A 13,380-nucleotide genomic window follows, 5' to 3' on the forward strand; every position below is an offset into this window, starting at 1 on the left:
AATAATATAAAATAACATTACAAATAATATACAAGTATTTTACGAATAATATAAAATTTGACTTAATTAATATTCGATTATAAAGAGTGCTGTCGTATTTGTTTCATAATTACACATTATGAAACTATGAATTGTAGTAGGCACTACTTTACTTATAAATAAAAACATATACACTTATGGGACATCAGGCCTAGGAAAATTTTCCTTGAAATTAAGATGAAAATTAAATTATTTGAAATAATGCTCCAACGAAATAATATAATATTACTTCAAGAATTTTTTAAGATAACTTTCTTTGCGTAAAACATCTTTAAAAGGGCTCATCAGTGAGAGATTTTGATTTAGGGATATTGAATATAAGATAAAAGAAAAGAATCATTCATCGGTCGTTAACCTATTAAGATTATGCTAAAACAAAAGGAACCTAACTCAGACCTGACCTATTAAAATTACGCTATTTTAAAACAAAAGGAACCAGAACGACATTGCGAGATTCCCTTACACTTCGATTTCAAAATTACAAAGCTTTGCAATTGAAAACATGTACTCCTACGCGATGACAAAAACTGTATTAGTAGTTAGTGAGTGGTTGCCTTGATCAGGCGTGATGGATAAAGTGTTAAAAATAGCATATTATATAATTGAAAATCAACACGTCTTTGACAAATGGAGGTACACCAAGCAGAGGATTGAAAAACTAAAGAATATCATGACCATTTGTATTGGTTATTTAGGAAGTATCTGCAGACAAACAAAGCCATTTTATTACTGAGAAGTATGTCGATTAAAATCTTACAATAGTTCAATAATTACAGGTGACCGAAAAGTGTTGAGCACGTTCGCGACCGGAAAATTTTTCGTTTTTCTAACATCATTACCGGTGTAAATGAAGAATATCTTAAGCTAATTGTAAATTCTAAAGGAAATTTATTTAAAAATATTAATCTTGTAACAATCTGTTTATAAATTTAGTGTTAAATGCTCGGAAGAAAATGGAAAATTCTAAATCAAGTTTTAAAATCGATCACCGTATGTTTATTGCTAAAGAAGTCGCAAATGGAAAAGAGTAAAAGAATGAAATATTTTAACAGTTGTTATACTTGAAAATACGTGAATTCACGTAAACGGTCGCGAACGTGCTAATGCTGTTCGTTATTCGTGTAAATGAAACATCCTGTACATCATTTCATTAAAAGTATAATACATTTCAGGGAGAAATTATCATACTCGTATATTACAGAATACATGAACAGCAAAAGACTATTCCAAACTTCTCAACGCTACTGTATACCGCACATGTTTATCGAAACATGAACAGAGATATCACTTCTATTTCTAATCAAAAAGAAAGCAGTTCACACGACTATGAAATTGGCGTTCATCGCATCATCCATGCCTCAATACTCGCGAGACTTTAGGCTAAAGCATTTTCGAGAAAGGAAATTGATTAGAAACTCTTTGATTACGAAAACGTGTAGCACAATTACATATTCGATATCCCCCTCCGAGTGACGAGATATTTAAACTGTTCATGTCGATACTTTTTTATCCTTAGATTACCTAGAGCATCAGACGCGCCCGTCGTAAGCGGAGGATCTATATTCTCCTGGGGCACAAAGTTCAAATACACTGGGCGGACGGAGAAGGAAGTTTTAGAAGAGATGAATCCACGCCGAAAAGAAGATTCACCTACGGAACGATGCCAAACTTCGTGCGTTAGAAGAAAAGCTAGCAGTGTACCAGCCACGCCGAGTACTCCTAGTCAAGACCTCGTTGAAATAAGTCAGTACTTATAAATAAGTCGGGGAACTTTAGCAAATCGTTGATTAATAAATTCTACTAGTCCTCATTAACCCTTTCTCCTATAACATCGTGTCAGACACGCGATAAAAATGTTAAACTGAATTCGACCCATCTAAATGCTATTTATTTATTGTTTATATCAATGAAATATTACTTGTCCGTTGTCAGTGTTCAATCTTTAGTCAATTTTGTCTGTTTTCTATTAAATTACTGATGACGAGTATCATCGAGCACTGTGAAAGAAATCATAGGACAAAGGGTTAAACGTTACCCTGATGGTGATGATCAGAATACAATGATGTTCGAGATATATACACGCCAACGAGATCAATAAGTGTTTAGGATAATGGCGTATTTTGTGTTTCACGAAAGTTTCAAGGAAATGTGATAACAAGAAGTCATTTTCGAAAAGCTTGTAATATACAGTGCAGCTCTCACGTCTTAAGGAACGTCTACCAAGTTAAAAGCGCGCAAGAAATTTCACGCCAATGTTGTACATCTTGTCCTCGAGGTGACTTTGGGAGAGCGATTCGAGGCAGAAAACTGCACAGACATAATTTTACATAACTTTATTTAACAAGAACTCAGTACAAAAGTAGGTGTTACTTGTTTCCAACTATTAACTACCCTTGCAGCTTTTCCTCAGTACTTAAGCGATCTAGTTTAACACGTTGAATGCCGCACGATTTTATAGAGCAAAATATACAAAATGGAAAGAACATACTATTAAATCATTTAATTGAATTGCGTTATTATCATTACATGTTCATCTAGCTGAATATTACCGCATCAGGTAGCATTGTCTATAATATAGAGATATCTTCAAATAACCGTCGTTTAATTGAGTGAACTATGGTAGTTCAATTTGGTTGGGGGTCATTTGTAAAGGCATCCCTACCTCTCTGACTCTTCAGCTTATGGGTAGTCTAGCAACTAGTCGAACTATACCTACTACACAATCTCACCTTATCGCATTCTGTTTCGCTTACGTCCCTTGTTGTGCGACTCATCTAATAACAAGGACGTGTTAAAACCGAGGCGTCGTTGTTACTATAACTACCCTTGCCCCTGTGCACGTTTAGCTTTTAGATCGCGAACGTGAAAGCTGCACTGTAACACAAGCGTATGAGCGAAGAGCTCGGATGTTTATAATTACAAAAACATTCGACATGGAGTGTCACAGGTGTTCCGATCGCGACCATGTCCTAAACGAACATTCTTAAATTAGTCAACAAGGAAGATACAATGAAATATTTTGCGTTTTGATCGCAGGATACTCCAGTCTACCGCGCAGCTGTCACAGGGCAGGCTTGGACGGTGCCGGGATGTCAGAGGGCAGTTCGGGGATTCCGTTTAGCACGCCTTACTGTCCAGATAACACTTTGCCACTTCTGGAAACCGTTTCGGAGGACCAAGAGATTCATGCCAGAAGAAATAACGGTTAGTCGATTGAACGTATAAATTCTTGAACGTTTTGATTATATCTTGCCTACTACCTATTCTTTCGTTTTTGACTCGAGACGCATGGCTTTCAACGATATTTATTTTATGTATATAATCTTTATCTTAACCTGTTAACTGTGGAAGTTAGTCTCAACAATTTCTTGGTTCGCGCGCGATAACATAAAATAAAGCGAAAACGCAGGACGAATTTACCTAGGGTGATATTTGATGAACGAGGAACCAAGGCAAAGAAGAATTACGTGTTTACCTGAAAAAAATAAAGAATTCATTGCTGAAAGAATTAGTTTCAAGCTTTAAGATGACGTGTATACTCCTCAAACGCAGTTAACTGGTTAATGCGCTATGGTACAATGAAATCGTAAGTAACCGATTGCGCGCATAACAATTATCACGAAATATACCTCCAGAAGAGGTGGAAGTATAAATAAGTTTCTCCTGGAACAAATTATTGCACTTGCCAAGTGTACTTTACAGTAGTAATTGATTGCAAAATATCGAAATGATATAGCTACTTTTCAAAATTCTGATCGTTGTAATTGAGCCACGTGTATCAGTAGTGTCCTGATAAATGTGTCAATATCGAAGCGTTATCATTGCAAATTTTAAAAATTGCCATCGATACATCGATGCATATCAATAGTATCCTGAAAGATGTTTGATCGCAAAATATCGAAGTTATCCGATTCCTGTGGTTAGATCTTTTTTAAATCCTCGTTACTGTGATTGTTCAGTATTTCAGTAATGACGTAAAGATAGTATTTTCTTACGCGACAAGTGAAAAACTTTATTAATCAGAAATGTTTCGAATCTGATCGTACATTGAATATTTTGCATTAAATTATTGATAACTTGGTGCGAACGTCGTCAAGTGCACGTTACTTGATATCTTCTCTTCTGTTTCGCGTTAGAACCTCGATTGCTGTAGGAAGTCGAAGTTGAAAATGCTTGCGAGCTTCGAAATGCATGCAACTGTCGCGATACTCGATGAAACGTATGCAACTCTCACATATTTTTTGTTCTCGAAGCGACGAAGTTGCGTTATGTTAGATATTTGAAGTTTATAATTTCTTCTTCACCTATATATATATACATATCACTGTTACTGTTGTTATATACATTTTCATTACCAAGTGAATGTTACCTATGTCGTTCGAAGGAATACAACAAACGAGGTTCGCCTGTAAGTATTAGAACTCCGCATTAATTATCTTCATTCTCTTCTTAGTACTGTCGCTTTTGACCGCAGTTTGATGAAAAATGGCGAATTCTTAACGGAATAAGAAGAAATAATCTTTCTTTCGTATTCGTCATTTCAACGAGGAAAGGAAATCAGATCTTTCTGAATGAAAAATTTCATTTTAATCCGAGGCATTAGCTAATTAGAGGTCAAAGAACTGAATATACAGATTTTCATTTCTTAACACTTTATCTACCGTCCCTGATCTGTGAAATTTAGTTTCAATAATTAACGTAATCGTAATCGTCGAACTGTCGGGTTCCGTAAATCAAGTGCTAAGAAAAATTGATCTTCTAATTTGTTTACTTTTATTTTGTACGTTTGATGTTGAAGTACCTCTTGGTAAAAATAGGTATACACGAAAAAGAGCGGTAAAAATAGTGTTAAGTTCCTGTTTCCACGTTTTCGATGTCTGGTTTGGATTTTCTGTACCCATGAACAGGATTGCCGCTTACCTTGCATGTCCCGGAAGTCTTGCAGTTAATCTTGCAGAGGCTGACCCTTCAAGCGAGCTGATTTATCCACGTACAGAACCATTTATTTCCGATGATCATGAAAAGTAACTTCGCTAAACTGAATACGTTTCTTGAATATCAATCTTTTTCGTTCGTTAACGAGTCTCTTCTTGATGAAGTCTCTTTCGAGACTATTAATAATAAATTTGAAAAATGTAAACATATAGGTATAATTTTCCACGACAAAGATTAAATCAAACGTGACTCGGTTGAATTTTTACAGGTTGTAAAGAATTCTAATACTGAATGATATTTTTAAATATTCAAATGTCGTACAAAATGTATAGAAATATAGTTGTTGTTATTTATTATTAGAGGAAAATGTGGTAATGTAGTCCACTCGTGATTTTCGCTATAACAAAGGCATCTACTAGGTGTCTTTAGTTGCGTCTATTAGAATTGTATATAGATAAACAGATTTACACTAATGCATTATTTACAATAATATATACATATTCATTTTACCGTCACCTTTCGCCACAAGTAACCTTATTAATTTACCTACGTTCCACATAAAAATTTGAAGCAATTTAAGTTACGAGTCCAATTTTTAGAGAACTATAAACCTGTGGAGCCACGTCACCACCTTTTCCTTTATAACTTTCTTCTTCATAATTTTATTGTTATAGAAAATCTTTTATCCTGTATTTTGTCTCGCGAGCTTCCTCGCCACCCTTGTAAATATTTCACCGTGCATCAGGGACAGCCACGGTTTCTCGACCTCCTTATGCTATAATCGCTTTGCTGTCCCCGCCACATTATGTGACTAATTTATAGTATAGCTCTGCTGAGAATTAGAGAATACGGAAAGGAGAAGTCAAGCAGGGCAAGACGTTGAATCAGAGAATTCTGAGGAGAATTTTCGAGGAATTCTCCGTTTAACCGCCTAAGCTTTGCCCATTCTATAAAGTGCTCATCTAATATTTGTAGTCGCTGGTACGGGAACACGGCGAATCTTCGCCAGGCGATTTTAATAAAACTTCGTGGATTTTGTAGAATAACGACAAAACTAATGGCACGACTCGTTTATAATTCCTTTTCAATACTTCAACACGGTACTATCGTAAAGATTATTTGAGAAACGACATTTTTCTTTGTGTTTCTATCAACAGAATTATTTTCAGTTATTTTCAGCGTGAGAACGTGTACATTAACAGATATTAACTTTTGCCATGCGATTTATTTTTGCAGTTATCCTCTTTGAGTCTGTATAATGCTTAACGATTAATCTATGTTCGTTGTAAGTTTAGGTTTATTAACCTCTTGTGCTGAAAAGACGCATGTCGTATTTTTGTTCCAAAATTGCCAACGGCATCTTACAAACATTGATAGTCTGGTTGCATTAGGCATACTAGGTTGTTTACATATTTGTAGAAATTTGTCTACGTATCCGTGTCAAATAAGTAAAAATAAAATTCTTCACGCAAGACTTTGTCAAATCTCTAAATTAAATTCCAGTGCAAGAGGTTAAGAAGATTAAATGTTCACAAGAGGAAGATAATATCTAATTTCTAATTGAAAGAAGAGAATAATGCTTGTATTTGTCAAATTCAGTTTCGAAACTTCATCGCGACTATTCAGAATTAAAAGCAAGAGTTTAATGACATTCCTGTTTTTATTCCATTTCTATTCCATTGCGAGGAAAATTTTAACTGAATTTCAGTCAAATTATTGACAAGCGTCGATGACATTGCTACTTTAATTTCACTATAAAGTGTATTTTAATCGACGAGGTTAACCTTTTGCATTCAAAAGTTTTTCACTGGAAATGTTCAACGTTCCGATGAGGTATAGGCGACTTTTTTTTAAACTAACTTAATAAAATCATATATAAATAAAAAAACAAAACACTTTCATTTCAATATTTCACATATTAACGCGTTATACAAAGCTTAACATTATACATCAAACATTACTTGCTGAAATCGAGTGGTGACTGAAAGTCACCTTTTATTGTAATTTATATCTTATTTTTATTTATATGAAATACTTTGCGAAAATTAAAATCGCTTGAATATCCATCGCTTCGCCGTAACCGCGTAGTGCCTGCGTGCCACGCGTTGAAATCTCCGAGCCGCGGCGGACTATGGGATCCATTATTACGCATTACAGTCTATAAGCAACAGTTCAGTTACATTCGATTAAATAACACATACACAGTGTGTCCAATTCTAACCTATAAATAGAATTATTTCCAAAACTATTCGTTACCCTAAAAATGTTTTAAATGCAATTTATTTTCTGTTTCGATGAGTTTTGAATGTGTATAAGTTAACACTTTCTTCGTAGAGAATGACTGCACCGATTGATGCGAAAATAATTATACGACTACAGGGTAGACCGAGGCGAATCAAATTCACATAAGAATCGAGTCTACATTCGTTGTATCGCAAATTATATTTCCGATTTCTGTTTCTTATTTGCTAAAGGAAGATAAGAATGTCTTTTCCGTCTTCCATCATTAACGTTCAAGTACCTTTAGTTCTATGATGTGAAACGGAAATGGATCTCGCCTCGATATACCCTACTTGAAAAAACAGTAGTATCTCTTACATCCCTTAGAAACGAAGTGTACCAAATTACAATCCTTTTAACTCTTTGAACTCTGTAGGCTCCAATATTGCACCACTTATAATATTAGATATTTTAATGAATCTTAAAGAAACTACCCTAAAATTATTAGATTTTGCACACATCCGAATTTTGTACTAAGAAGGAAAATAAAAGATCGAGGAAATGTTATAGCATTTCTCATTTCCGCTAGGAATACTATAAAAATTATTTGCAATTGCTGATAGATTACAAAACAACCTGGAGTGCTAAGGGTTAAAACAGAAGAAAACTTCATTCTCATTTCTTGAATAACGAACAATAATACCAGAGATAATCTCGTTCATAGATTAAAACGGTACACCCTGTATTCACCGATCAACGGTGACGAACTCCGGCCCGATGATAACGCTAGAACACGCAAACGAAAAAGGGGAACGAAAGAAAATCAAAACGAAAGAACAAAGGAAAAAATAAAGAATTGTACAGAACCGCCGCTTCTTTGGCTTCTTAGATCGTTGATTTGTCTTTTCCTTTTCTTTCTGTTTGTTTAGCCGTAGACGAAAATGATTCGCATGCGAGTGCCACCCACAACACCACCGCCACCACCACCACTACCACCACCTCCAACACCACCACAAACCGTGCGAAAGTTAGACTGAAATTTCCCAAGAGCACGCTGAATCGACCGCAACCGTTGTACAGTCAAAAGATAGTGATAGGCTCCGAGGAGTTAGTCGGCCGTGACATCGATTACGTCGTGCGGGAGCGTATAAACGCGCTCGAAAAGAGTCCGAAGGTGGTCAGATCGACCGCCCTAATAATAAAGAGCTCGAAGGTGTCGGCGAACTCGCCGGGGCCCGGTAGTGGCCTCGCGAACGACACTTACGTGTACCCCGGCGCCGATTCAGGGACGATCATCACGACGGTGATAGACGGTCAGCTCGATCCACACACCGGTAAGACGATCCTACGCAAGTCTAGCGAGCAGGTAAGCATGCTCGGCCGTCGAGAGAACGAGGTCTCGTCGCGTCGCGCCGCTGCCACCACCAAAACGGCGAACGGTTGCGTCGCATCGGCGAGACTCGACGTCGGGGAGGTTAAAAACGGAGTCGAGGCGGCCACGCGGCAGGAGAGGACAGGTAAATTCGAGAACGGGTCGGTTCTCCTTTCATTTGCGACCGGCCCACGACAGATTCTCTTTTTCCCAGACAGCTGTTCAGTGTTGGGCGTATTGCTCCGATCGTTCGCGTGTTTTTGCACGGGAGATCGGTATAATCAGTGTTTGAAGCTGTTAGATGTCGGTTCTGGCTGAAACGGTTGTGAAGAACTGAAACATGTCTGGTTCTGGTTCTTCTGAACTGATTTATGTCGGTTCCAACACGGTTCTATAACTATTATTTTTCGGTTCTGGAAATAGTTGCCAAGAACCGAAAAATAAGAGGTTTGTAACTTACTAGCTTACTCGATTTTGTTTTCTTTTGTATTGGCTGACTCTATTTCATGATTTTCATTTGTGTAAAACGTGTCCACGTGAAAGTGGTTTTCGTAGAATTTTCTTTACGTATTTGAATAAAAATGTATTTTCTTTTTTTCTCTTTCTTTATTTCTTTCTTTATCGGTTGCTTTTTGTACTTGGTATTCTCAATGTTTGGGACGAGAATAAGGTTTTAGGAAACTTATTGTCTTGGAAATTTTTGGGGATAGATGATTGTAAATGAAAACATGTTTTTTAGCGCGTTGAACCCAATCGACGCTCGTTAAATTACTTAGAATATATTCAATTCAATTTTCCTCGGAAAACAGAAATTGAATACAATAAAGTTTAACCCTTTAAGTCCCAAATAAAATATTCAAAAAAACACATTTATTTTCACAATATACGTTAAATAACTTATTATAAAATAAATATTTCTACGAAAAATGCTATTCCAACTGCAAAAAAATAAGTGCTTATTACCATATCGATTTTATACTGATGCCTTAAAAATTAGTATAAATTAAAATAGAACCCCCTTAAATTCTATTTATTCATATAAATAAATTGATTAATTACTACTACTATTCTTAAAATACAACCTTATACTTATTTATAAAATTTATTAGTTCATCACTAATTCTGATTTTACTGATATTGAAATATAAGGTTTCAAGGCGATGCCAAACGGAACTGAAGGGTTAAAAAAACAGTAATACTACTGCAACATTTCGCAAAACTCACAAGACATATTAATCACGCCGAATACAAATACTTCGAATATTAATCGAACGATTGTTCCGATAAGTTTACATTCGTTCGACTATATCTACTCGTTATCATAAAATAAAAAGTTTGTCCAGCACTGAACGCAATATGGGCTCCCAACTTTCTGTTTCTCTTTCTGTTCATTCTTTTTCCATCGTAGTGAATGTTCTTTGCACGAGTATATTGATCGACTGTTCATTCAGTATATTTTCATTTCATTATATTCCGTTACGTTCAGTTCTATTCCTTCGCATACAAGATTAATCAGCATGAGCTTGCGCCTTTCAACTAGAAAGATACTCTGCGCTTGAACTTTAGACAGTGGATTTAGGCAGGAAATTCATCTGGAGGTGGGTAAACGTTTCGTTAACTCGGGAGTGCATGCACAGGGTGAAATTTACCCCAAAATGTTAAAACTGTCTTCTACGAATACATGTAACGTAAGAATTTTGTCTGTATGCAGAACATATAAAACCTTTTTATGAATACATGTAACGTAAAGATATAAATAAAGGTTTTTTTATAAATACATGTAACATAGAGGTGTAAGTAAATTTTCTACGAATATATGTAACATGGAAGTTGTTTTTGTTAAATATTTGTTTATTTTTTGGATAAAGAATAGACGTAATATTTGATAAATGCTTCATTTTTCTATTAATAATTTATTGTGGGCGAAAGGCGTTCTATATTCGTTCAAAATCTATGTTTATTCCAGCTGAACTGAAATAATTTATTATTTATATAATAATTTCTTTGAGTATCGTGAGATTAACTATTTGCGGTCGAATGTCGCTACATTAATAACTTCGAGCTTTCGTATCCAAAATCGAAAGTGGTAAGTAAATAATTTAATCATTCGAATAACGGAAAATAATTCTTTTTGCTTCGTTTCATGAAAGATTACGTTGTCCTTGGAATTTCAAGTTTATTTTTAATTTCTTAAACGGAAGTATGTATTTTATATTTAACTGAGAGTTTCGAGATGTTTCACTAAACAGTCTGCTTTAAGAAAGTCGTTCTTTACGTACAAAACATCGTTTGTTACGTACAAAATTGTTTATATTATATTACATAATATCAAACTCTATTTGCAAACCGTTCACCCGATATTCCTTTTTCTTATTAACCCTTTGCACTCGAGAGGTGACTCTCACTCACTTTATTTCATACAGTAGAACTATAAAATTTGATATTTAATAATTTAATAATTTATCGTCTTTGTCTCATCAGAAAATCTTGAAATATTACTAGTGAGAAACTTCAGAGTGCAAAGTGTTAATACTTGTCATCATCGCAGAACGTCTTTAAAAGGGTTTTAAATAATCGTAAAGGGTAACTTTCATCCTAACACATGTGCCCCTAAGTTAACAAATAATATATCTTTTAAGAAATTATTGGCATGACCAGTTCATCTCGCACGTGTACTTGACAATCTGTTATTCTGTTATTTGTGAGAATTGCTTTACCCAACTCCAGCATTGCTATATTTTTTCTTTTTAATATTAATAACCTTTTTAATCTGAAAAACGATGAATGCGTGTGTGACGTAAAAAGAATTCTATTCGTATGAAAGAAAGAATTTAATATAATATTTAACAGAGGTGAAACGATCGATTCGCAGCTTGAAATTTGAAAGGTACGAATTTCAAAGGTTAACTAAAAATTCCTTGTTTGTTTTTCGTGCATACTTCTGTACCGCTGAAGGTATATTTATTTTTTAGTTATAACCCTGCAGCTATTGTGCGTTTATATTGATATCAACGTACGGGAAAACCAATTTCTGTGACGTTTAATTTTTGTATATTTAACAAAGCGAAATCGTTTGGGAAGCCAAAGAGGGGAAGCAAATTCAACCTAGGGTGAATTTTATTGAACGTATGAAATAAACAACATCGTCGATAATCTACATTCGAAAATTTGGAAACACCGATATTACGGTGGATGATTTATCTTAATATAAAATATATAAATTGCCTTTATTTACTTTATGGCAACGATAAATATTGAATAATGTTTGTATCAGTATTAGTACAATACAATACAGTGGCGATTTAAATAGAAAATTAAAAATTTTCATAATAAACTATCGATATTTTTTGGACGAACATATTGTAAGGGCTATAATGATTTTAATATTGTAGATTAATTAATTGTGCTATTTTTATTGTTACATTTCAATTATTCTTAAAATTATCTAACCATTTTTCTTATAATTCATACTTTGCAAAAGTTTCAGAAGGGATCTCTTTGATTACACTGTTACTCAGGAAATATAATTAAAATTCATAGTTTCATTTAAGTAAAACAAACTAATTAAAAGAAAGGAGAACATTCATATCATTCGTAGTAAAAATATAGTGATATAAAAAAGTTTCTGATATAGCATCTCCAATTTTATTCAAAGATTCTAAATGACAGAATTGTTAATTACAAAAATTGTAAATATTATACTTATTACTTTAGAGAAGAACGCTGACAGTAATAAAGCATACACCCTGTATATGATATATAACAAAATCAGTTAGGTACTCTGTTTCTAATTGCTCACCTTGCACAACGTAAAACAATATTCTAAAGAAACACTTGTCATAGTTCTTTTTTCATACAATCTAATTCGAAATTATCTATTCGTTTATTGATATTATATAAGGTGATGTATTTAAAATATGCCAACTCAATTACTTGACTACTTTTCATAGACATAGAGATGCATTAGATCAATCTTCTTTTATTTGAAAAAGTAATAATTAGAAGCTACTACCTTTTCTCGTAGTTTTGAAACTTAAAAGTTTAAGAACTAAAATTTATTGACGAAACAATAATTCTCCAATTAATTTCTTAATTATTAGATATCCGATTAATATCTCCACCTGTAAAATAGTCTCCAATTAACATTTCCGACAACGTCTTCCATCAACAATACATTAACGCATTCAATACTGCCTATACCAAACTGATAAACAAATTACAAGAAAATAATTGTTGTTATTATTACACGCAGAAAGATGATACTCGCCGCACTGTTGCATCGCATTTCCTAATTCCAACATTTATCATACTAATCAATCGATTTTCAGTCCACAAGAAGCTACAATAAATATGTAATCCCTATATTTTCATTAACCCTTAGGTTAGCAATCGGGTACCCAAGTACCTATCACCATATTTTCTTCAATACAATTTGTTTTCTTGAAAATTTGTCAAAATCGCCTGTAACCTAGAACACTTTATCTACCGCAAGCCTGTTAATCGACTTTTCAATTTAGAATGGTTAACAATTGATAACCTATTAAAATTTCGCTGGCTTAAAACAAAAGAAATCAGACTTAATTAAAAAATTGGATTTTAACCCCTTACCCTCTGATTTATTTCTCAACTGTAATCGATACGACTACTTTATTATCAATCATTTATTAAGAAAGCAATCAATTTTAATGCTTATTCTATGTTTACGTTCACTCCAAAGGTTAACGATTCCTAATAGAAAAGTAATATTCAGTTTATATTTAAAGAAGATAAATGACACTTAAATTTTCCAGTCTAAAATTTTCGTCACGAGTCTG

The 13,380-nt window shown here is 34.1% G+C and overlaps 1 protein-coding gene across 3 annotated transcripts in view; it reads left to right on the forward strand.

The window, feature by feature from the left end:
- Frmd5 (FERM domain containing) overlaps nucleotides 1-13,380 on the forward strand; it is a 61,175-nt gene that overhangs the window by 29,674 nt on the left and 18,121 nt on the right. For 2 of the 3 annotated variants that reach the window (XM_031978980.2, XM_031978982.2), the window contains 3 exons: nucleotides 1,556-1,782; nucleotides 3,076-3,243; nucleotides 8,124-8,711. In XM_031978980.2, coding sequence (XP_031834840.2) covers nucleotides 1,556-1,782; nucleotides 3,076-3,243; nucleotides 8,124-8,711 — 983 coding nt within the window. The remainder of the gene's footprint in view (nucleotides 1-1,555; nucleotides 1,783-3,075; nucleotides 3,244-8,123; nucleotides 8,712-13,380) is intronic. The other variant, XM_031978983.2, reaches the window with a different exon arrangement.

Source organism: Nomia melanderi, chromosome 6 (assembly GCF_051020985.1).
Source record: "Nomia melanderi isolate GNS246 chromosome 6, iyNomMela1, whole genome shotgun sequence".
NCBI lineage: Eukaryota > Metazoa > Arthropoda > Insecta > Hymenoptera > Halictidae > Nomia > Nomia melanderi.